The 26,184-nt window shown below is 40.9% G+C and overlaps 2 protein-coding genes across 3 annotated transcripts in view; one reads left to right on the top strand and one right to left on the bottom strand.

Annotated features, from left to right (window-relative positions):
* The window catches only part of LOC134656893 (flotillin-2), a 384,591-nt gene that overhangs the window by 96,935 nt on the left and 261,472 nt on the right, over positions 1 to 26,184 (bottom strand). The gene's annotated exons all lie outside the window — the stretch shown is intronic.
* Positions 14,094 to 25,754, top strand: LOC134657076 (glucose dehydrogenase [FAD, quinone]-like). Its single transcript, XM_063512628.1, has 4 exons — positions 14,094 to 14,159; positions 16,063 to 16,216; positions 16,661 to 16,831; positions 24,082 to 25,754. Exons 1-4 carry the CDS (start codon positions 14,097 to 14,099, stop codon positions 25,752 to 25,754), a joined length of 2,061 nt encoding a protein of 686 aa, XP_063368698.1. The 5' UTR covers positions 14,094 to 14,096.

Raw genomic sequence — 26,184 nt, 5'->3', positions numbered from 1 at the left:
GTCAGTCAGTAAGTCTGTTTCAAGGTGGTTTATTAAACACTGCGATATAATTGACTCGATAATTTTGGAGATACTGGGTACTATCGATATAGGTCTGTAGTTATCAGGGATCGGATACCGGTATTTTTTGTATGGGAACGGAAACGGTATTTTTTCGTTCTTTGCTAATTACTTCATTTCTAATTGGGCAATCTAATAATACGAAGTCGTAACCTAAAAACACAACTGAGTCCTACATTTCAAGTATAAAGTAATTCGAAAAATATGGTTATTTCTAAGTTTTTGCAAAAAACCGGTTCCGATCCCTGGTAGTTATCGACCGATGTTTTTTCGCCCTTGTTTTTATATACGGGGCAAACTCTTGTGCATTTAAGCGTATCGGGATAAACACCGGTCAAAAACATTTCGTTTATCAAAGTTACCAGCATCTTCGAAAGTGTCGGCCAGATGGACATTATTATGTTGACGGATATGTCATATATGTCAAGAGTGCTTCGACATTTCATGAGGGACTTTAGGATACGGTCAAGATCGGCTGGGGTAACTCTAGGTAACTCGACTGTGGGCACATCTCTGGTCCGAAGGCATTCAGTTAGATATTGCATCGCTAGTGGCTCATGTATCCCAATATTTAATTTAGTGCTCACACTCAGGAAATGGGTGTTTAGGTATTCAGGTAGATCATTCTTGCTTACTGGTTTTGTGTTATTATTCAAAACTATATCTCTTCTACCCTGTGATGCCGATGTTTCCTCTGAAATAATATTCCATATTTCTTTGGATGGATTTCGGCTTTCTCTCAGTCGTTTTTCCGTATAGTCTTGTCTGGCTAATAAAACTTTTCGTTTTATCAAGTTTGAGTAATATTGAATACTGGTTGATATTCTACTGTCTTCAGGGTATTGTTGCCTAAAATGGGAAAGGTCATTAAAGTTTGCCATATAATTCAATATCTCGTCGGTCATCCATGGAACATTTTGCTTTTTCGTTAGTCGGAATTTTCTAATAGGGAAATGAATGTCGATATAATATGTCAAAGTATGTATTAATTTACTAAATTTATTATTAATGTCTAGGTTATTATTATATATAGAATTCCAATTATAATTTTCAATGTCGCAATGAAACAAATAAATAGACTCATCCTTAATAAGTCTCCGTTCAACAAAATGGTTTGAGTCTCGGTGCGAATGTTCCACTGATAACGCAAACAACTGCGCGTTATGGTCGCTTATAGGTGTGTGTAGCGGTGTGGCGGTGACGTCACTGCCCCGAGGTACTATACCGCAGTCGATTGAAGTTGCACTCTCCGCACACACACGGGTCGGAAACTCGACTATGTTCGCGCAGCTGTAACAACCTAAAATGTCATTTAGTTTCCTTTTCAAATGGTTGTCGGTTATGAAGTCGACATTTAAATCGCCGACTATAATGAACCTTTTGTTTTCTGTAGTCACCTTACTCAGTAATAAGTCTAGTTTATTTAAAAATATATCAAATTCGCCTTTACCTGTCCGATATGTTGCAATTATAATCAAATTTAAACTAATAATTTCAATCGATGTCAATTCAAAATGATATTGAACGGAACAACTCTGCAGGTCGTTGCGCTTTTTATAGCGAATACCGTCCCGTATGTACAATGCAACGCCGCCGTGTGCTATTCGCCCTCTACAGTACGCGTTTGCCATCTCGTAGTTGCATAACCTAACTTTTTCGATTTCATTTGTTTTACACCATATTTCACTACAAGCGAGTACATCGGGCTTTTCAGTGTCCAGTAAGACATTCAATAGGGCGGACTTGCCACAAATGGAGCGTACATTTTGGTGGATTATCTTAAAACAATGTGATTTTGTTATTGTGGCAGCGGGTCGGCGCTGCTCACTTTGAAGTTTTTTGACGGTTCCACGATATTGAATATCCTAACTGATACTCCGTCCGGCCAGTGTTTTCGACTACGCACTACTCCGACTTTGTTTGCCGGCACATCGACCCTAAACGAAGAGTAATGTCCTTTGGTGACCTTCAATTTTTCACACCTGTCGACTTGGATTCCCACGGTGGACTTTATATGATTAACTACGTCGTCGTCGGTGGTCTCCGCATTCAAGTTAAAAACATGGAGGCTAACTGAACGTGGAGCAGCCGCCTGCAATCCGCGCTGCCGTTCCGCTGGTGCCAGGATCAGCGGCGCAGACGTCAGGACGCGTGCAGCCGTCACAACTGGTTCAGGCAGCTCCGAAGGTGGACAGGGCTTAGGCAATGCTTCCAGCACAATGGGCATTGCCTGGTCTGAGAGTGCTACCTTTTGGGCACTCACCATGGGCAGCTGGGATATAGCCTTGTTGACAGCCGGTGCGGTCGGAACATCATCTGGTGACACTGATGACTGAACTGCCAGGGCTTCTGCTTGTATCTTGCGACGAGGACGGGACCGGAGACGCTCCATTTCCGCTGGTAATGCTGGACGTTTAGGAGTGGATATTTCTTGCCTTACTAAGGGTGTTGGCTGGTTACCTTGGACTTGCAGATCGCCTTGTGTCGTGAACATTAGCCCTTCAGGCCCAGAGTCATTTTGTGCATTATTAGTTTTAGGCGTGTTCAATATTGATGTTTTGGACTCCCGATGATACAGGTCAGTTGACATATTATTAATTTGAACTAATATTTCTGTATTTATTTCTTTTTGTTTTAAAATATCTCGTGTCTGTTGCTGTATTATATCGTATGTTATATCTAGTTTGTTTTTCATTTCCAAAATCGTCGACTTTAGATTTGAAATAACGTCCACTAACCTTCCATCACAACAATTTTCCTTTGTTTTCTTTTTTGTGGAGCACATCTTTATTGTTTGGTCGTTTGTTTGGTTTTGACACTTTAAACAGTAACTTATATTACAATTTTTAGTAATTTTGCTCAATAATAATCATAAAAATATAATAATAAATTGCGGAGCCGTAAAATCAGCTGCTAACCGGTTTGACAGCTGTCAAAAGTATATGAATTTAAAAGTGGAAAAATTACTGTCTTTGGTGAGACTTGAACTCACGGCGTATTTTTTAGTATTTTTTCCAATTTTTAATTTATTCTGAGCATAATAGCATTGGTCGCAGACATTTCTGCTTCTTAAAAAAAATTAAATTGTATGTGTATATATATCAAGTCCAGAAGTAATTTATTAAGGCTACAAATATAATGACCACCAAAAAATACTTTGGTACCCTAAATAAAAAAATCATGCTTACCAAAAAAAATACTGAACACCAAAAAAATAAGGCCTAAAATTACAAAAGTACCACCGTTTTAATTACGACTGCACTTCAAATTGTATTCAAATACCTAATATATTGAACGATTACCAAAAATCATTAATGATCACCAAATCTTGAAGACCAAATTAATGCGATATTTTCACCTAATTAAACCACTATGATTACCAAAAAATTTATACATATTACCAAATAACGTAAAATGATGCCAAAATTACTAGCCCCTGTCTGTCTGTCTTGGTCTTACAGAAAAGAAATGCTACTAGAAAAGCGGGTTAGGTTAAGGCTTGGCCAGACATAGAGCGCGACGCAGCGCCGCGTGATGCCGACGCGATGACTGTTCAAACAGGGCGCGCGCGGACCGCGCTCTCAACACGCCCTCATCGCGCGCGCGAACGCGGCGCGGCCGCGCAGGAACGCGGCGCGGCCGCGCGCCACCGCTCGCTGCCTAACGTCCGATCCGACTGATGTGACCCAGCGCGACGCGGCGGCCCGCCGCGTCCCGCCGCGTCCGCGCGGCGCAGCGCTGCGCGGACGCAAGGGGCCGCGCGGCGCGGGGCGCGACAGAAGCGGGGCGTGATACCGGCGGGACGCAGTCTGTTTGACGTCGGTAACCTGTTAGTATGTGCCGCGGTCGCGCGGCGCGGACGCGGCGCTGCGTCGCGCTCTATGTCTGGCCAAGCCTTTAGGTTTGAACTGCGACCCTTACAGAAAAGAAATGCTACTAGAAAAGTGGGTTAGGTTAGGTTTGAACTGCGACCCTTACAGAAAAGAAATGCTACTTACTAGAAAAGTGGGTTAGGTTAGGTTTGAACTGCGACCCATACAGAAACGAAATGCTACTAGAAAAGTTGGTTAGGTTAGGTTAGGTTTGAACTGCGACGATTAACGCAGGTACTGTCGGGGCATGGCTGTTTCGGCAGGTACCTGCACAAGGTTGCCCAGCGGGAACCGACACCGGAGTGTCACCAATGCGGAGCCGGCGTAGACTCGGCCCAACACACATTGGCTGAGTGCCCAGTTTTTGGCGAGGAACGGGAGGAGTTGGTCGCCCAGGTACGACAAGACCTTTCGCTGCCAGCCGTAGTTCAGGCCATGCTGGGCAGCGAGAAAGTGCGTGGGAGACTGTGCTCACGTTCTGCGAGCACGTCATGGGAGACAAGGAGGCGGCCGAGCGCGAACGGGAAGTCCGGGCCGAGGCTGACCCAATGCGCCGCCGCCGCACAGGTCGCAGACGTGCCGCTCATGAGCGGAACCTGCCGCCCTGACGAGAGCCAGCGGGCGGCGGATATGGGGGCGTCCCCGCCCGTGACGCTGGCTCCCGACATGGTAAGCGCGACCTCGTGTCCTGGAAGCGCTTCCACTGGGACGGATTTAAAAATAGGGTATGGATCCTAGTCAGGATAGCCGCTGCGGGGTCGCGGACGCATTGCGCGAGCTTCCCCGTAACCCCACAACCATAGCGGCGAGAGGACATCATGGGGTTTAGTGGGTAGTGGGGCCTCTTTATAGCCCTGAGTCCCACATAACCGTCCGGGTCTCTCCCCGGCCCGGCGGTATGCGTACAAGCCTTCCCCATGTAAAAAAAAAAAGGTTTGAACTGCGACCCTTGCAGAAATAAAATGCTACTAGAAAAGTGGGTTAGGTTAGGTTGTTAGAACAACGACTTTTACAGAAATAAAATGCTACTAGAAAAAGGTGACGAAGTGGATTAATTAATTTAATAGGATAACGATATATTAAATATTTGCACATTTTTAATTAAAATGTGGTTACAATTTTGGTGGTCATTTACTATTTTTGGGTTTACAATGATTATTTTGGAGTCATTTGCTTGAATAGGATAGCAAGATTAAAAATTTGGTTATAATTTTACATTAAAATGGGGTTCTAATTTTGGTGGTCATTTAATATTTTTGGGTTTACAATGATTATTTTGGTGTAGGATAGCAAGATGTAACAATTTGGTTATCATTTCACATTAAAATAGGGTTTGAAATTTGGTAATAATTTAATATTTTTGGGTTAACAATGATTAGTTTGGTGTCATTTCCTTTAATAGGATAGTAAAATGTAATAAAATTGGTAATCATTTCACATTAAAATGGAGTTATAATTTTGGTGATCATTTATTATTATAGGGTGGTAAAATACATTTATTTGGTATTAAATTTTACTAAATCTGGTGATCAGTTAAATAGCAGCCATTTATTAATGTTATCTACAACCAGAAGCATAACAAACTTATCAGAAATCATCTAAACATACTTAAAAATCCTAAAAGCTGCTTACCGCTCTTACAATGCAGGTACGCCGCGCGACACAAAACATTTTTTTAACAGGGTTATAAAAGAAAAATGTTTGACAAGTTTACTATTATATATAGTAGAATAACTGGGCTATTCACAGGTATTTTTTTTGTAGAGCAAATCCTCATACTTTTAATTCTGTAGAATATTTTCAAAAAAAAAAGTGTAAAGATTTTTTTTTAATTTTGAATTTCTCGTATTTTTTGTATGGGGGAGTGAAAATTTAGTCACAGAAATGAATTCCTTATCCTCTAATTACACGAAAAAGACACCAAACTTGATATAGTTGCTAGATGTATGCAGATATAAAATTTAGAGTGAGGCGCGCCGGAGGTACTTTCTATACAACGGTATTTGGTATATTAAAGTATAAATGAACGCCGCAAAACCAATTCAAAAGAAAACAATTTCATTTTTTGCAATCTCCATAATTATTTGAAATGAATTTTGTGATTATGTAATATGTTGCTTATTTATTAGAATTACTTCGAGTTTTTAGCATTAGGAAGAACTTACGGAGTATAAAGTGTATCATTTTCTTAGAATATTGGAATTTTCAAGTGTAGGTACCTAAATACCTCTCATAAATACGAAAATATCTATCCGAGATATCTTTTATCTTGCTCAACGGCCATGAAGTTTTGAAAATTGTATACAAACCAAAATTATAAAGAGTGTTTTGCTTAATCTGATATTTTGATGTAATGAAAATATGCATTTTTTTGCAAAATAAATCCAAGATGACTATATTTTAACTCTATATCTTATATTATTAAATTGTACACCGGGACTTAATCACGATTACAATTAAGTATCATAGAATTATGATGATCGTAGGTGAGTGAGTAAGTGAGTGTGTCAGTGTCGAAACTAAAGAACTTTGACGTACAATAATTCTTAAACTACAAGTTCAGATTTAATGTTTTTGAGAATATATCTAAAGCATGTTAAGCCCTATATGTCACTGAAAATTTTGGGTTCTAGCTACAGCCAGCACAAAATTACAGGACGTCGAAAATGGCCTGAATCGCTTCGAGAAAAGGATGGTACGGCCGTGCCTCTTTGTTTTGCTCGACTTAGCGGGGGCACTGCCGTGCCCCCAGATTATCCCATCAAAAACATTACACCTAGCTTTTAAGTCACGAAATGTAACTATTAGTTCTAGGTAGTACCTAACGAATTAGTTTAAGACATCATTTGCATGTAAATATAGGTATTTAAGTAGATGTAAGTAAACATTGCACGCCCATGTCGGGTAACTGTTGGGACAATGTTCTTGTATAAATGTCACCTTCTGTACACAGTTTGTCAATAAAGTGTTTCTATTCTATTCTATTAGAAACGGCCAAGCCACATATTTTGACGAAGACGTAGAATTTGTGAAGTTAAGGCGTGTAGAGTTAGAAGCTTGGCTCTACATAAGATCTGATGACTTTTTGGCAGTGCGAGCCATAATGGTCTAGGGTTTGCAACATTTTACATGAAAATGTTTTTGGTGGGATAGTATTGGTGATAATACTATTACTTATGGCGACGGTAGAGGTGGGTAAATTTTCAGATTCTGACAATTTACCCCATTTCACACACAAGCGCACTTCACGCACACTACCTCACTTTACTGGGACAGGTCATTGACCCATCAAGTTTTTTTTTTAAGATAGCGTTTTAGGAAAAGCGTTCCATTGAAAGAAGAAAGAGAAACAATACATTTGATCTTGCTTTCCTTGTCTGTTCATGTCACACGTGACGTATTTAAATTCTAATAATTCATTTGATTGTTGACAATTTTCTACATTATGGCTTTGTCGAGATACGCGTTTTCTAAAGTTAAACCGAATAAAACCAGATGTCATTAAGTCAGATGTAACATTTTATTTACTACTCTATACGACTTTTCATAAGGCGCAAAATCAATTCAATGAGAATTTAAATAAATAAAGTTCCGGCAGGGTGCAAAATTTCAATAAGGCGGACAAAATAAAATTTGAAAATATATGGAAACAATGTTGGCTAATGTACCCCTAATACCTATCTTTACCGATTTACTTTTATATGGTATGCCTTTTGTTTCGCTATTAAATTAATAAAATGAAAATAAAAAATATAATGTAGGTGTTGATAGTTACTTACGGCGGTAGGAGCGGCAATGAACACCGTGCAGAGTAGAACGTGAGGTGCGTTGGGATCAGTGCATATATCTACTTATAATTCTTTGGCTGGTTGGTAACCCTATATCTTTTATTTTTTGTTTTACTGTTAGGGGAGTTTTAGGGAGTGGAAAAAAAAGATTTTTCGATTTATGCGCTCGCGTGATTGCCGATCGATTATAATTAGACAAAAGAACTTGTTTTTCACGCATCGAATGTAGATCCCTATGACACTTCCTGCAAGTTCTTCTTCTTCTTGTGACAATTGTCACAAGATTTTTCAAAGAGTTTTCAGTAAGTCTTGACAGGAAATGAGTTCTGTGTCGCAATTTCGTGACAATTGTCGTGTTTCTAGTGACAATTGCCACAAAATAAGATTTTTTTAGAGGCAATATAATGGAGTTTATTTATTTATTAAAATGTTGGTGGCAAACAAGCACATCGCCCGTCCGATGGTAAGCGGTTACCGTAGCCTATGGAGGCCTGTGACGTCAGCAACAGTGATGTCGACAATTGTCGCATCTGTCACCGTGGTCGTGGTGAAATAGGGGCCAGTAAGTACCTAATAATGGTCTTAAGTGTCACAGAACCTACTGGCGCTTAAGTCCTTTATGACAATTTCTGCCTATTTTAATATGATAGTTATTTAAGTTTTATTTTAAGTTAACCTTAGCTATAAGTTTTAAATTGTTAAGATGTACTAACAAAATATGGACCATGTTTGTCTGAAATATATATATTTTTTAATTATTCAAAAAAAAGAAACCGAATAATTATATCGAACTACCGAGTACCGAACCTCCTTACAAATGTTAATCAGAATCAGTTGAGAAATGTGATTTGCAAAGGAGAAGAATTCGGATATACGAAAGCATTTTTGCCCAAGTTGAAACGGAGACCTTCGCTAACGCTCGGTCAATGATGGTTTAGGTACAGCCAGCTGCAGAGGAAAGGTATAATATACCACCCCTGCATACAATCATCTTTGCAAGGGTGGTACCTTTTCTCTGCAGCTGACTGTACACCTATAAAAATGGTTGTCCCTGCTGTAATTTTATACCGTTACCGTACTTTATATTTTAACCGGTATAGTTTTAACTTCAAAACGAGCCGGTATTGATAAATAATAACGGTACCATACCGCTTATACCGTAAAGAAAGCATGTCTCTGCTTTGGTTTACTAATGAATGGGCCAAAAACGTTTCCCAAAGTATCACATCCCAAACTATGTTTCCCAAATTATCATTTCCCAAAAAAATGTTTGGCAAAACAACTTATCGCAATTTTTCAGTTAGCAATAGTCTTTTTTGGCAAGTTATTGTTTAGCAAATAATTACTTGGTCAATTTTCATTTTACCAAGTATTATTTAGTCAAATGTATCATTAAGCATAACTTACATGTCCCAAAATATTACATGGCATACAATTTACATACCAATAGAGGGCCTGCAGTATTTTTATTTTTGCTTTCATTTGAAATACTTTATCCCGACCTTGGTTTTTTTTTATCATTTTGGTTTTTTATGTTTTACGCAAACGGATGGAATTTAATAAAAATATAATTCCTGACCTGTTAAATTGATTTTTTTTTTCAATCCCAATCCACGCCTTTTCTGTTACATCTTTTCTGACATAATCTGGCAGCTTATAATTATACAAACATGGATAAGTTTCCACCTCCTGAACAAAATTAATAATAAAAGTTTGTTCCGCCGTCGTCGTTTTGTGTACGACGCGTATACGACTCGAGTCGCGTGCTACCAGACTACTGTCTTAGTAGCGTGCGATTGATATCAAACGTGTCGTCGACGCGTCTCGTCGACGCGACGCGGCTACTCACAAACGACGCGTAGGACACGCGTACGAAACACAAATCGCTTGAGAGTAGCCTCGTGAGAGAAGGGCCTAAGAATGGAGAAAGCTACTGATTCTGAGTAGTAAATATTATATAAATTCAAAATTCTAACAGAACGAATTTAGGTTCTTTAAATAGAGATGCCTATTTGCCAAATTTGCGAAGTGACAATTTGAGCAAACATCTTTTTGGAATATAATATTAGCCAATAAAAAACGTTTGCTAAATAAGTTTTTGTCCTAATAACATTTGACAAAGTAAAATCATGCCAAATGATAATTTGACCAAATAAGTTATATGCGAAGTGTAACTTTGCTAAAGGTTTCTTTGGGAAATGAAACTATTGCGATAAGTTTGTTGGGAAGTGAAATTTGGCGAAATGTATTTGGGCCAAACGGAAGTACACCCTCTGCTTTGCACAATTATTGTGTGGACAAAATTCTTATAATCACCGAAACATACCTACATACCTACGCACATAATGTCATTGAAATAAAACATTGTTTTTTTATAGTAAATTTATATAATACTCGATATATACACATAACAATAACCAGGCCGCTGCGGTATTGGCCTGTAAGCTTCATCTCGGTCTCCAAATCCGCAAAAACTAGTTAGTACTAAATGCTGGTCTTGCCGTTATTCTTGATTCTTGAAGATTATCAGAACAGCACGTAATCGCATAGATATAGACGGAACGAACGGCAACAAAGTAGGTGTAGACATTGTAAGACTTTCAGGTATTAAACGAATTACGCTTCGTATTAATAGGTAAGTAATATTTAAATGAATGTATAATTCTCTAACGTAAATACAAGATTACAATTGACATCAAAAGTCATTGACGTACAGAAGTCATATACATTTTTTTTAATGACGCAAAATTGATACCAGCGTAATGAAAATCAATCCCAATCAGTAAAACGAGTCTTTAAACTTTTTTCATTTTAAGCGGGTTTTGATGGAACAAGTTACTTAAATTCGATTTTAATCGTATTGTTTCAGGATAGTTTCCTTTCGGCCGTCATCGCAACCATGTTTCGCAACCAGGTGCGACGGAAGAATTTTCCTGCTTTGTTTGCAACTAGTTGTAAATGAGGAATAATTAACGTAATACAAAACCAGTTGCCAGCAAAGATTGTTTTATACGCAACTAAACTGTAGAATTCATTTGAACAAGTTTACAGGTAAGGAAATTGCATAATCGTGCTATGAATGTCTCTCTCGCACATTAGTTGTCAGAAACTTGTAACATTCTTGCTCGTCACAATGCTACTACTACTTATTTGTTTGTTCTACTCTTCAACCTATAGCGTTTTCCCGGCCTAGCGCCAGGGTCCGCTTTCCTGCTTAGTCTTCTCCAGTTTGCCCGGTCTTCGGCATCCTCAGGTGTGAGATTGTTCTCTTGCATGTCCGCTGTCACGACGTCCAGCCAGCGCTTCTTAGGCCTGAACATGCATGCATTTATTAAACATTTCTTAAACAAATTGATTGCACAAAGTGAGCTCTAAATCGAAAACGTCATATACCGTCCCCTTATTCTGTGGTATTGGTTTAAACATGTCTTTGCTTTGTTTAGTAGAATGCACCACTGTACCACTATATCTATCACCTACCAATTTCTAGCAGGTGTTCTTATGTTTTGTAACTTGACCCGGATAAATTTAAAACCAACCAAGTTCGAGTCGCGAACAGATATAGGGTGCCGTATATTACATATAGGTGTCAAAATATGTAATTATACAAGGCCGTTTTTACTGTATATTTTTTTCTTTTTTGATCTCGCAGCTCCAATAGAGACAGACGGACGGGATTTAAGTAAAGAGAAATAAAAAATATATTTAAGGAGTGTTCCTTATCCTTTCTTATGGACCCTAGCAGTGGACCAACTTCTTGCAATCATGTTAGGCCAAGACTATGACACACAGGGATATGCCGACGACCTTGTAGTCATCTTTAAAGGCCCGTGCCTCCTCATGATATCCAACCTAATGCAAGGAGCTCTAAACACTATATTCAAATGGTGTAGAGAAAACGACCTGTCCATTAATCCGAGCAAAACTGTGATAGTACCATTCACAAGAAAACGGAAGCTCGAAAAGCTAACAGAACCAAGACTTAATGGACAGATAATACCGTTCTCAGACGAGGTCAAGTATCTAGGGGTTACTATCGACCAAAAGTTAACTTGGAACCCTCATTTGGGAAACATAACACAAAAAGCGAAAATGGCCATGTGGTCATGCTGTCGCATGGCAGGAGCAAGATGGGGCATAAGACCCAAAATTGCTATGTGGTTATACACAGCTGTAGTGAGGCCAATTATCACCTACGCCTCCGCAGTCTGGTGTAACAAAACCAACCAAAAGACGGCAATAGAAACTCTAAACAGCCTGCAACGCACGACTTGTTTAACAGCAACAGGCGCCTTCTCCTCGACTCCGGGGGCGGCCCTAGATGCACTGCTGGACATTATACCACTCCACTTGCACTCTAGGTGCAAAAGGAGGCCAAGCAGTGCGTCTACAGAATCTGCACGCTAAACAGGCCAAAATGGCGCTCTCAAGCATTAACCAAACTAAAGGCCTGGGTTTTTGCAAATAGAACCCTTAGCATGCCCACAGATGACACGCACACTCATTGTCACTTCACTAAACTGTACACAGTAGAAATACCTCCTAGAGACAAATGGACTAACGACCAAATGTTAGTCGAAGAGGGAAGCCTAATTTGGTATTAACGGACGGTATACGGATGGTTCCAAGAAAGGCAATGATGTAGGGTGTGGGATCTATGGTGAGAGACCTAAGCTCAGAGCTAGCGTCAGCATGGGCACACAGGCCTCAATCTTCCAGGCAGAAGTCTTCGCCATCAACAAATGTGCGGAGATCAACCTGGATAGAAACCTAAGACACCAGAATATCTACATCAACTCAGACAGCCAGGCTGCTCTGCTGGCACTAGAATCTCTTGAGTCAAACTCAAAACTAGTCCAGAACTGTAAATCAAACCTAAATGCACTGGCTAATTCCAAGAAAGTCATACTTAGATGGGTACCAGGGCACTCCGAGATTAACGGAAACGAAGTAGCGGATGAACTTGCTAGGAAGGGCGCAGACACACCCCTGGTCGGCCCAGAACCGTTTTGTGGAATCACAAAACGGGACGCATATTCTCTGCTCAACAACATAGAGAAAACGAGAGCAATCGATTGGTGGAAGTACGTCAAAGGACAAGAACACTCGAAAGACTGCTGTTGAACCCTTTGATTAGAGCAAAGGGTTCAACAGCAAAACTGCTAAGGAGCTTCTAGGGCTCAAAAGACACAAAACTTGCGCGGTGACTAGAATTTTGACTGGACGCTGCAAGTTGAACCAACACATGTTCCAAATATGGAAAACACAAGATGCGACATGCAGGTTCTGCCAGGAGTCAGAGGAGACTGCTATGCACATTCTCTGTTCCTGCGGACTACTAATGTCCAAAACAAGTACCTACCTAGGGCGACACATACTGGAACCCTATGAGGTATAGAGCATCACGGCCCAAAGAATCTGGAATTTCCTGGATTCAACGGGCATTAGTAGGTAGTGAACTTTAAAGGGCCGTCACAATAGATCACAGCTTGGTCGAAGTGGCAACCAAAGGCCCACAACACCCCCAACAACAATAATAATATCCTTTTGAGGTACGGAACTCTAAAAATTTTACACAATCGCGCCCGAAACAATATAAAGCACGAGTCACGTACAGTTTTCATAGATATTTGGTAGAAAACAAGGTAAGCTATTAAAAATTACACATAATTTAAATAGTCTAAGAAAAACAATTAAATTAATTAGTTCTGCCTACTGGGCATTCGTAGATTGACGCATATTGATTTAACGTGCGTCAAAATTGCATGTTTTCGTTTACGTCATATATCAGTTCACTGGTGATGGTTCTAACGTTTAATTAGTTGTGCAATGTGACGTTATAATAAGTATATGTGCAGTGTAGAGTGTCATTCTATGGAACTTTCTAACTAGGTATGTAAACAAAAGTCACTAGTAAATTCATACGTTTTGACAGTTTCAATATGGCGGTTTGTTTACATAGTTAGCAAGTTCCATAGAACACTTTAGATGTAAGTATTGTGAGTAGTAGTTTCAATACGGGGCATTAACTATGAAAAGGGACCTTATTGTTGATGGCGCTTACGCCGCTCAGCGTCGCGCGGCATTGTATTTATATCGGAGCATCGTTAACAAAGGCGTAAGCGCCATCGACAATAAGGTCCCTTTTCATAGATAACGTCACATATTCTAAATCAAAGTAGTTAGGTAATCCTAATTTCAACAGTACCGTGTGGTATCTATGTACGACTACCAATCTACCATGTAATTCCTCCTCACCTACCTCAAAATAGTAATCATGTCTGTCTGCTGAGTGGTATTTAATTAAAACCATTTAAACGAAATGTTCACGATTTTTCTTACATATGTGTGTAGTGACTGAATCTCGATTGGCACCATGAGCGGGCTACTCTACAGGCCCGATTACTTGGCCTGCGCGGCGATCACTGCTGCTATGAGGGTATGAAAATATTCATTACTTTGACTAATATTACTTACTTAGGCTTAATCAATTTGTGTAAGAATGTCTAGTATTTATATATTACTCGTATTCGGCAAATCAACAAGAGTTCTTAAATGCATACCTATATAGACCTTGTATGTTAGCAGTAAAGTGTTCAGACATCACCATGGTATAATAATATACTCCGCCTGGTACTCTCTTCCGAGATTCGCGAATGACCTAACTGTCACAGGCCTACGTCATCATGCTGTTGGTTAAAATTCTCCCACATTTTAGAGTTTGAGAACCTGTCTCAAACTCTAAAATGTGGGAGAATTTTAACCAACGGTGAAAATTATTTTAACGGCATTAATTTTAAGTTATTCATGTAGAAACATAGTAAAATAAAACAAATCTATACTGTCCTTTTCACTCCTACTCTTACAGTTCCGAATACAGCCAACCATCTTCGTAACAAAACATTAATTACCAAGCTTACGACGTGAAAAGTTTGGAAAACACTGCGACTGCTGACACTGAGCTAGAAGGAAATAGCAATTAACACGCGTTCGACAAGGATGACGTCAGGGACAAAATGGCGGATTGTCAAATGTGACAGCGCTATCCTGTGTTGCCAGTAGTGTAAACAGAATTACCCGAACGTCTGAAATTTCTTTCGTGAATCGGAAGATATTGCTAACGAATAATTAAAAATGACTTGTTATTGTAAAATTTAAGATAACATACGTATAAATGAAAATTATAAAATTATAAAGAAATATTTTAACTTATTAACCACAGATATAATATAATGTACCCATGTAACATGTTATGTTGAAATAAAGTGGCAATGTTAATGTGACGTAGGCCTGTGACACTCTGGGAAGAGAAGACCACGTTTTATTAGACCATGGACATTACTTAAGGGGCCCACTGATTAACAGTCCGCCGGACGGTATCGGCCTGTCAGTTAGAACAAAAAGTTGACAGTTCCGAACAACTGACAGGCCGTACTTAACATACTTACTTAACATACGTACTTACTAAAATTTTGTAAATTAACAAACTATGTAGTCCGGCTTATTTCTACAACAAATTTCAATGGTCCCATCCGGATTCTTTCAACATACTGCAAAGGCAGCAATTGTAGTGAATTTTAATAAATAAAAGTATCTATATTTATTGTAATTTTTATCCATAAAACGTCTAAATGCCTTTTCAAAAAAAATATAAAAATTTGCAAAAGGTGGTGAAGTTGCAAAAACGGGGAGGAAACCCCCACTTGATAAGTTATTTCCACTTCAATTTTGACCAGTTTCATGCTTTCTTCCGGTTGGGACTGTAGTTTGCAGACTCATTATTTACTTAAATAAGTTAGGTGTCAATATAAAGTAGTTTTTGAATACGTTTTTTTTTGACTGGTTGGTCCCAATAGTCCCAATACACTTTATTTTATTAACCTATAAGGCCCACTTGCCCCATTACACTAACCTGGGGTTAACCGGTTAAACCTGTAGTTACCATGGTTACCAGTACAATTTGACACTTGGTTAATGGTTTAACCGGCTAACCCCGGGTTAGTGGAATGGTGCAAGTGGGCCTAAGTACCTATGTACTATTAAAAACGGGGTATGTTTTAATGGTTCCCCATATACTGGCACAGTTATACGTGCCATCTTCATGGGAGTACTTCTGACGTGCTGCGAATTTAATTAATGGTCTATCCACACAGCATAGCCAACTACCCTCTAGCGGGTTCGCCTGTTATGCACGGTGTTACTGTCGAGTGTCGGGGAACTACCCCGTTTTCAATAGTACTTATTGTGTAAATTATTTGAAACCTTATGGAGGGCCTGTAACCTCAAGAGTTCAGACCAAAACCTAGTTCTAGGCATATAAGGGGTAAAAAACTGTGTTCCAGTCATCTCGCTACATCCCAGTACTGATGGCGGCTATACACTTCTTCAATTTCCACAAATATCATGTGTGTGACCCCGAGGGTTGCGTGACCGGCATCGATGAGTTTAAACTCCTTCCCGATTATGACTTCATCATCGTAGGCGCAGGTTCTGCTGGTAAGAATTCATCCACTTCAAATCATTTAGACGTGGAAAGTTTAGTGACATCATCATGCTTTCCGATTTCTATAAGAGCAAAGATTAATCGTTAAAATGTGAGGACCTTTTTAAAAAGATCCCATTTTGTCTACTCCAGTGTCTGTATATAACTATATAATTATACAAGGCCGTAACTACGAGCGCTTTAGTGAATATGAGCAAGAAAAAACTTCAAATCGTTTTCTAACCAAAATGCGACATATATTACCAATTTGGTCTTAGAGTCTGATCGGAAAGAGTCGTGGAATGTTTTGGGCAACATACATTCCACGACTCTTCTCTTTGCGCACAAACGCTAAAAGTGTTTTATTTATAATGTTTTAATAACTATGTCATTCATTCAGGAAACCTAACTAATTCACACATAAATTCTATTTTATTTTATAAAGTACTGTTTCTCAGGTTCCGTTGTGGCAAACAGGCTATCCGAGATTGCCAATTGGAAAACTCTGGTACTGGAGGCTGGCGGCCGTGAGACGGAAGTATCCGATATTCCTATCTTAGCTGCATACTTGCAAAAAAGTGAATTAGATTGGAAATACTACACAGAACCCAATGAGAACTCCTGTCTGGGTAAGTTCATACATGTTATGTAACTCATATAATAAAATTAATATCTGGGTAATAATAGCTTCGCTCGGAAAACATATAAAAACACGAAAATGCGCGTTTTCCCAGAGATAAGACCTATCTAGATCGATTTTTCGCCCCCAAAAACCCCCGTATAGCAAATTTCATCGAAATCGTTAGAGCCGTTTTCGAGATCCCCGAAATTCAATTCTTGTTTATTTATATATATATATATATATATATATATATATATGTAGTAAGGGTTACTCTCCGCAGACGAAAACAACGTAGTTATCTCAGTCGGCTTATTTATTGCAATAGTAACGTTATTACAATTAAACTGATACGTATCGAAGCTAATGTAACCTCAGTAGGCGTTTCGACAGAGACACCGCACTGTTATTACAATAGTTCGCAGGATTAATGTTGGAAGGTGTTCAATAACTTGAATGCAGCCAACCAAGCACTATTCCGCTCCTAGCGTTTGACATCGATCGGTAATTTGCATCTCGGAGGTCATGATTCTACGTCGACACATCGTTAGCGCGTTCTATCTCGGAGGTGGCGCCATCTCTTGACGAGTTTGGGTACTACATTCCCCCCCATTTGTTTCCGAGATGCCCCAGCGAGGGTAACTCACTGTTTCTTCGGTCGGCCACGACCCCGTGTGGGACGATCTTGCTGGGTAGCCTTGCGTGGTCGTCCTCGTTTCCTCAAAGGTTGAGCGGGAATAGGTAATTCATTGGCTGGGCCCGTGTAGGGTGTCAGCGCTGAAGCATGGTAGATTCCGAGGCACACATCAGGGTTCGAAGGATCTGCGACTGCATATGAAGAAGGTCCATGTTGTTTGGTGATTTGGTACGGACCGTCTCTCTTCGGGGCAAACTTGGCGCTGATGCCTTTATTGGCGGAACTCAGTGGGTGTAGCGACACCATAACCATGTTACCTTCAACGTAATCTGGCCTAGTCTGACGGGATTGGTCTGCCACCTCTTTCCTCTTTTCCTCTTCTATCTCTTGCACTTCTCTAGTTTTCTCCATTGTGTCTGCTAGTTGCAACAACTTCGGTGTTATCTCTGGTATGAAGTTTTCCGAGAGTACTATTTGCCGAAAGTCATTGTAATTGTCATCAATCGTTCTCAGTTGTCGCCCGAAGGTCAGGTAGGCTGGAGTGAGGGACGTCGACTTGCAGACCGCGGTGTTCATGGCGAACCTGATACTGGGGAGGTGGTCTGGCCACTCCCTATGGTTTTGTCCAATAATCATTGCTAACTGTGTTTTTAAATCCCGATTCTTTCTTTCTACGGGGTTCGCCTCGGGATGATATACGGGCGTATAGGCATGCTTGATCTTCAGACAGAAGGAAACTTGTTGCATGATGGCACTGACGAACTGCGGCCCGTTATCGCTGATCATCCTTCTAGGGAACCCGTAACGAAGGAAGACTTCGTTTATTAGGATCATCGCACATCTTTCCGCTGTAGCATCTTCCAATGCGAAGAGTTCTACCCAACGTGAGTTTATGTCTTCGATGATGAAGATCCAAGTTTTGTCGTCAGATGAAGGAGGCAATGGCCCAAAGAGGTCAAACGAAATCACTTCGAACCGCTGACTTAGTGCATGGGTCTGTAGGAGTCCAGCCGGTTTATAGTTAGAAGGCTTGTAACGCTGGCACTTGATGCAGAGTTTAACGTAGCTCTCAATGTACTTCCGCATGCCAATCCAATGATATCTACGTGATATGGCCTGGAACGTCTTATCAGCACCATAGTGACCTGCTTTAGGGTCATCATGATAGGTGGCCAACACATTAGCCCATTCGTGTTCCGGTACAACTAGTTGTGCCTCATCCGAATTCGAGTCTGATTTATGACGATACAGAAGGCCGTCGTTCATCAAGTAGCCCTTGCTACTCCAATATATGGCGTTTTCATTGCCTTGGGTGTCCTCCAATGCTTGTACTATTTTAGCCAGTCTCTCATCCTTAAGTTGTTCAGACCTTATTTCAGCAGGGCTGCGTGGTCGCAGGTCAACCGTGACCATACACACGCCGCATTCAGTTTGGGTGTCCTCCGTGCATGGTGGTCTTGATAAGGTATCTGCTACAACATTGACTCGTCCTGGGACGTATTTAACGTGGATATCTTGAGCCTGAAGCTGTAGAGCCCATCGAGCGAGTCTACCGGTCGGTGATTTCAGCTTCATCAGCCACTGTAAGGCCTGATGGTCGGTGACAATTGTAACAGGGGCTCCCTCAATATAACCCGCGAACTTCTTGATGGCCCACACGACAGCGAGCGCTTCTTTCTCTGTTGTCGAGTAGTTACGTTCTGCCGATGTTAGAAGTCTACTCGCGTATTCAATAGGGTGTTCTTCTTCCTTTTCACCTTGTACCAATACCGCTCCCAGTGCGTAATTACTCGCATCTGTCTTGATAGTATAACCTTTGGTAAAGTCTGGTTGCCCAAGTACTGGGGTTGAAGTGAGATAGGTTTTCAACTCTTTGTACGCTTTCTCTTGTTCAGGACCCCACGTCCATACAGCGCTCTTTTTCGTGAGTTTCGTGAGTGGCTCGGCGATGTCAGAAAAGTTCCTTATGAACCGCCGGTACCAGGAACAGGTCTGCAGGAAAGACATCAGATGTTTCACGTTGGTCGGGGGAGGTCGATTTACAATAGCCGACACTTTCTCAGGATCAACTTGCAGACCGTCCGGAGTAATCAGGTGACCCAAGTATTTTACGCTGGTACAAACAAAGCGACACTTGTCTTTGTTGACAACGAAGTTATACTCCCTCATCTTGGAGAAAACATCTCTTAGATCAGACAGATGTTGTTCAAATGTCGTGGAGAAGATGATCAAGTCGTCTAAGTAGGCAAGTAGCTTGATACGGCCTAGACTAACACGGAATCTGTCTATTAACCTCTGAAAGGTCGACGGAGCATTCCGAAGTCCGAAGGGCATCCTTAGGAACTTGTAAATTCCGAAAGGCGTTATAAAAGCAGTCTTTGCTTGGTCACAATCTCGTACACGTATTTGCCAATACCCAGCCTTTAAATCTAAGGCTGACATGTAAGCCGTGGACTTTGCTTCCTGCAGTAAGTCGTCGATGCGAGGGATTGGGTATGTGTCCGGCACCGTAATGGAATTTAACCTTCGGTAATCTACGCAGACTCGTACTTTCCCATTTGGCTTCGGAACCATTACAACTGGCGCGGCCCACGGAGATGTACAGGGCACGATCACTTTATCCGCTAACATCTTCTCGATTTCAGCTTTCAAAATTTGTTTCCTTTGTTCGGACAGCCTATAAGGAGGGACAGATATGGGCAAATGATTCTGCGTATCGATTATGTGTTCCACATCATTCACTGGATTGCCATTTGATTCGAATATATCTTTAAACTCTTGAAGCAAACCGTCGAGTTGTGCTGCTTGTATTTCATCCATAGTGGTAGATACATCTATGGCGCATAGACCCACATCATCAAAGAGCGTGGCCGTGTGCGGAGATAAGTTGTATTCAGCTTCCTCAATATTCTTTATGGCATCTCGCATCATGTATTCCATTCTTGGTGAATATCCATCGAAAAGAAGTTTATCTTCAGAGCAGTTAATTTTCGAAGGCAATGCGGCTTCTCCAGCCTTTGTAGACACTGCTTCGTCAGCAGCAATTGCTTGCCTTAACTGTCTCTTCCCTCGTTCCATATCAACAGGAGCAACTGCGATTTTAGGAGCATCTGTGATTTTGGAAGAAAATGCGATTTTAGGAGCAACTGTGGCCTTAGGAGCAGTCGCGTCTGGTTGCGTGAACATGATAAATCTCTCTTGGTATAGTTCAAACTCCTGGTGCGGTTGGTCTATGTAGCTCCACGTGAACTGTGCGATATTCAAAATCATGCCAGCCTTTTGCATAAGGTCGATTCCTAACAACGTACGGTTGTCATGGGACTGTTGTAGGACGATGAAAGGGGCGTGTAAACGACGACCACCAAGGTCAACTTCAGCCTCGAAAACTAGTACTCTTTGCAGTCTTGGAAGCCCATCCGCCAAGGTCACTGTAGCCATTTCTTCATAGAAAATCTGTCCACGCGCTTTTAGTAACCCATATAGTTCCAATGATGCAACGCTAATCTTAGCTCCAGTATCCACGTAGGCTTTACCTTTAACGCCATTGACCTCCAGAAACACCATTGGACGAGACCGCATCTCTAACTGTATATTTATAGCACAAAATCCTAAAGTGCCCTTCTTCTCAAGCGAATCACTGGGCTTGTTAGAGCATATCTTGCAGTTACTGCGATAGACCCCTGGTGCACCGCACCCATAACAGGAAAACTTCACATCGCTTGATGTTGGCAGAACAGTATCCGCTTGTCCATTACCCGCTTCCATTGTCTTTTTGCGTTTTCTACACTCTTCTATGACGTGGCCAAGCTTCTTGCAGAAATTACATCGAGATGCTTTCTTCGCACGTGTCGAGACCGAAGTGTCTGATTTGGAGGCATCAGAAGTTTTATCGCTGCTTTCTTTCTTCCCTTCCCCCAGTGCTTTCTCTTTCAGTAAAGCTTCAGCGCTGCGTGCCTGCTTGAGAAGGTCATCAAAGTCTTTAACTTTCTCTATAGGGACTTTCTCCCTAATTTTAAGGTTTAACAGCCCATAAGTTATGTTAAGCTGCTGCTTCTGATTAAGGGCTTCATCGCTGGGAAGTTCGGAGAACAGCATTCTCTTTTTTGTGACGAAATCATCGGTAGAGACTCCTGGGCCTTGCTTGGTCCCGCAAGCTTCCAAATAAATTTCATATACGGGTTTCTTTGGAGCGAACGTGTTTCTTAGTGCTTCTTCAAATTTAGCCCATGTAGTGATGATGTTCTTGGTACCTTGCCACCATACTGCAGCCTCGTCTCGCAGGATTAAAGGTAGACCAGCTAGTGCGTCGCTGTCGGTTATATTTTCAAGCTTCTTGAAAACTTGCACCGCCGTAAGAAAAGCTTCAACTGTCTCTCTGTCCTTTTTACCGTTATAAGTAGCTTTGCATGACGTCATACTGCCTTTCCGATTACTTCCTATGCTGGCCAATAATTGCTGGAATTGCTCCTGAGTTAGGTTGACAGACATCTTGTCTTCAATTTTCCCTCGGAGAGCTTTCACTGGATAAGTTGTTTTCCTTCCGAGTCGTGTAACCACGTATCTGGGTTCGTTCGAGCCCGAGTTGGACGCCACTGTAGTAAGGGTTACTCTCCGCAGACGAAAACAACGTAGTTATCTCAGTCGGCTTATTTATTGCAATAGTAACGTTATTACAATTAAACTGATACGTATCGAAGCTAATGTAACCTCAGTAGGCGTTTCGACAGAGACACCGCACTGTTATTACAATAGTTCGCAGGATTAATGTTGGAAGGTGTTCAATAACTTGAATGCAGCCAACCAAGCACTATTCCGCTCCTAGCGTTTGACATCGATCGGTAATTTGCATCTCGGAGGTCATGATTCTACGTCGACACATCGTTAGCGCGTTCTATCTCGGAGGTGGCGCCATCTCTTGACGAGTTTGGGTACTACATATATATATATATATATATATATATATATATATATATATATATATATATATAAATAAACAAGAATTGCTCGTTTAAAGGTATTAGATAGATAGATATATTAAAATGTTTGAGGTCTTGGTGGCTCAAATGGCACTGGAGTATCGATCCAGAGGCTGTGAGTTCAAGTCTCACCCAAGACAGTATTTTTTCCACTTTTAAATTTATTCTAAGCTTAAATAGCAGACGTTTCTGTTTCTTAAAAATTTAAATAAAATAAATCATATACTTTAACATGGTATCTGGGGGCACAGCAGTGCCCCCGCCAAGTCGAGCAAAACAAAGAGGCACGGCAGTACCATCCTTTTCTCGAAGCGATTCAGGCCATTTTCGACGTCCTGTAATTTTGTGCTGGCTGAAGCTAGAACCTTGAATTTTCAGTGACATATAGGGCTTAACATGCTTTAGATATAGGTATTCTCAAAAAAATTAAATTTGAACTTGTACTTTAAGAATTATTGTACGTCAAAGTTCCTTAGTTTCGACACTGACAAACTCACTCACTCATTCACTTACCGATCATCATTCTCGATCTCATACTTCTAGCATACCCACAAGTTTCAAATTTTAAACATAAGTAGTTTTCAGCTTATCAAGCCATAGAAAACCTAAAAATATTGCAAAATCAGTCACGTTTTAAAGATCTAAGAACTGCATAAGTAAGTTTGTAATCCCATATCATAGACTAGTAATCCTCTAGACGGAGATTAGAGCAATTATTTCATGAAACTGATGCTGCCAAAAATACGGGGGTGCGGGGGGACGAGGTGAGCGAATCCCGTGCCGTGATTGGTCCGTCCAAAGACACGGACCAATCACGGCACGGGATTGACTCGAAGATGGAGTAAAACTACCGTATAAGTGGCAGAGGGGGTAGCGTTACTATGCCCAGTCTAGAGGATGTCTTGTCTGTGTCCCATATAAATATATGCTATTACAAAGTTACTGTTGCAGTTCCTACAAATAGTAGGTAAAGTAAAGGTACACTACGATGTACGATGTGAGTATGAATGAAGATGTGTTTAGTTATGATATGTGTATACATAGTATGGGTATGAGTACCCGAAAAGAAGGACTGCCTACAAAAAGAGATGAGATCCCATCAAAAACATTACATGTAAAAAGGTGCAAGTCTCGCAACGCTTTTACTACAAAAAAGTTTTGAGATGTAATGTGAAACCAAGTGGGTTATTTTAATCAGTGCCAGGGGGTGTTAAAACCGTATCAATAAGATATCTTTAATTCGTAATACATATAATGACTTGGCAATCGCACATAATGCTTTACTCGTACCGTACTCGTAAATATGTGTAAGTAATGCTCAAACTGCAATTAGCGCTAGCGTTATGTTCAATTAGAATTATTTTTAATAGGTGACGATGATCCTTATGTCATTATATCATTATGCAGCCGATGGCCAAGTCATTATATGTATTTCAAATTAAAGATATCTTATTGATACGGTTATAACACCCCCTGGCACTGATTAAAATAACCGACTTGGTTTCACATTACATCTCAAAACTTTTTTGTAGTAAAAGCGTTGCGAGACTTGCACCTTTTTACATGTAATGTTTTTGATGGGATTTTTTTTACAGAATCAATGTTGTGTACTAGTTTAGTTTCATTTAACATTGATTTCATTTACAGCATTTGAAGGCCGTAGGTGCTTCTGGCCACGTGGAAAGGTACTTGGTGGCAGCTCCGTTCTGAACTACATGCTCTACTTGAGGGGCAACAAGAGAGACTACGACACATGGGAATCCTTGGGCAATAAGGGTTGGGGATACGAAGATGTACTATACTACTTCAAGAAATCAGAAGATAACCAAAACCCCGTTTATGCGCAAACTCCTTATCATGGCACAGGGGGATATTTAACTGTATCAGAGGCTCCTTTTCACACACCCTTGACTGAATATTTTGTCGAAGCTGGAAAAGAATTAGGGTACGAGAATAGAGACATCAATGGTGAAAGGCAAGCCGGGTTTATGATCGCTCAGGGCACGGTGCGAAACGGCAGTCGGTGCTCTACTGCCAAAGCATTTCTAAGGCCAGTTAAAAATCGTCCGAATCTCGACATATCTTTAAACTCATTTGTAACTAAAGTGCTAATTGACCCCAAAACAAAAACCGCATTTGGTGTCGAGTTTCTCAAGAACAACAAGATCTATCGCGTCAGAGCCCGGAAAGAAGTGATATTATCAGCTGGATCAATTAATTCAGCTCAGCTGTTAATGTTATCTGGCATAGGGCCAACTGAAGAGTTAACTAAACACCAAATACCTGTAATACAAAATTTAAAAGTCGGCTATAACTTGCAAGACCACCCAGCTGCCGGAGGGCTCGACTACTTAATGTGTGAAGACGGACAAGAAGCTGTTAATGTTGATATCGACGCGTTAAACACCTTAGTAGATTATGCTGCTGATGGGAGAGGACCTATGACTATCCTAGGAGGAGTTGAGGGATTAGCGTTTGTTAACACCAAATATGCAAACGCGAGTGATGATTGTCCCGACATTGAGTTTCATTTTCAAACTAGAACCATAGGTAATGATAATGGAAGAAAGTTTAGGTCGATTCAAGGAATTCCTGCAGATTTTTTTAATGCGGTTTTTGCACCGGTCACCGTGCCGGCGTGGTCCATTATGTCTATGTTGCTGAGACCTTATAGCAGAGGCCGCATTCAGCTAAAAAGCGCCCACCCCTATGACCCTCCCCTTTTATACCCAAATTATTTCACAGATAAAAATGATATGGATATAAAAACCATGGTCGAAGGAGCAAAGCTCGTGTATGCTCTATCGAAAACAAAGGCTATGCAGAAATTCGAGTCAAAGTTTAATCCTAACATTGTTCCTGCTTGCAAAAATATTCCACTGTACAGTGATGCGTTCTGGGAGTGTATGGTAAGGCAGCTTACGGTGACGGTGTATCACCCGGTGGGGACCGCCAAGATGGGCCCGTACTGGGACCCCGACGCGGTGGTGGACGACCAGCTCCGGGTGTATGGGGTGAAGGGGCTGCGCGTCATCGACGGGAGCATCATGCCATTGATTGTGAGCGGCAACACCAACGCTCCCATCATCATGATCGGTGAAAAGGGCAGTGACATGATCAAAGAACATTGGTTAAAGCAGGGCTCTCCAAACCCCGGCCCGCGACGCGTTCGAATCCGGCCCGCCGGCACCCAAAGCGTCCGGCCCGCGGGAGCCAGGCTCCAGGGGTTCAGCCCTAACAGCACCAACCAGATAACTACCCCAATGCACCGACGGTGGCCCGCGCGAATGTTTTTGAGGCGCAATATGGACCTCAGGTAAAAAAGAGACCCTTGGGTTAAAGGAAGGAAAATATCGATATTAGATTTGAGTGATTATTTTTTGTGTCAAGTTAAAAATATGTAATTCCTTCTGTTTTATTATAAACATTATTTAAAGTAATGTCTTAAATTTATTTTGAACATCAATTACATTTCGAGAGAAATTATAACTAGGTACCTCCATGTTATAGGTATTTCTTACGGGCGGATAATTTACCAGCGGCGTACGTTTTTGAACATTTATTTTTATCTAACACAGGTGCCTAAAAAGGGGGTTAGAAGTTTGCATGGGAAATCAATAATCGCTGAACCGATTTAGATGAAATTTGGTACGGTATATATCTTTGAATTTGTTGAAAATTATATCAAACTTGACTTATTGGGTACCCCAACATAAACAATGATAACCTCAGACGTCGCCAATCATGTCA

This window comes from Cydia amplana, chromosome 19 (assembly GCF_948474715.1).
Source record: "Cydia amplana chromosome 19, ilCydAmpl1.1, whole genome shotgun sequence".
Taxonomy (NCBI): Eukaryota; Metazoa; Arthropoda; class Insecta; order Lepidoptera; family Tortricidae; genus Cydia; species Cydia amplana.
The sequence above is the reverse complement of the archived record's forward strand: the minus strand, read 5'-3'. Positions and strand labels throughout refer to the sequence as shown.

What these genes read in the sequence shown, in the direction of transcription:
- LOC134657076 (XM_063512628.1), top strand. Translation starts at nt 14,097, where the DNA reads ATGAGCGGGCTACTCTACAGGCCCGATTACTTGGCCTGCGCGGCGATC. An exon ending in CGATCACTGCTGCTATGAGG is followed by an intron (nt 14,160 to 16,062) that starts GTATGAAAATAT and finishes ACTGTGTTCCAG; the next exon opens with TCATCTCGCTACATCCCAGT. An exon ending in CGTAGGCGCAGGTTCTGCTG is followed by an intron (nt 16,217 to 16,660) that starts GTAAGAATTCAT and finishes ACTGTTTCTCAG; the next exon opens with GTTCCGTTGTGGCAAACAGG.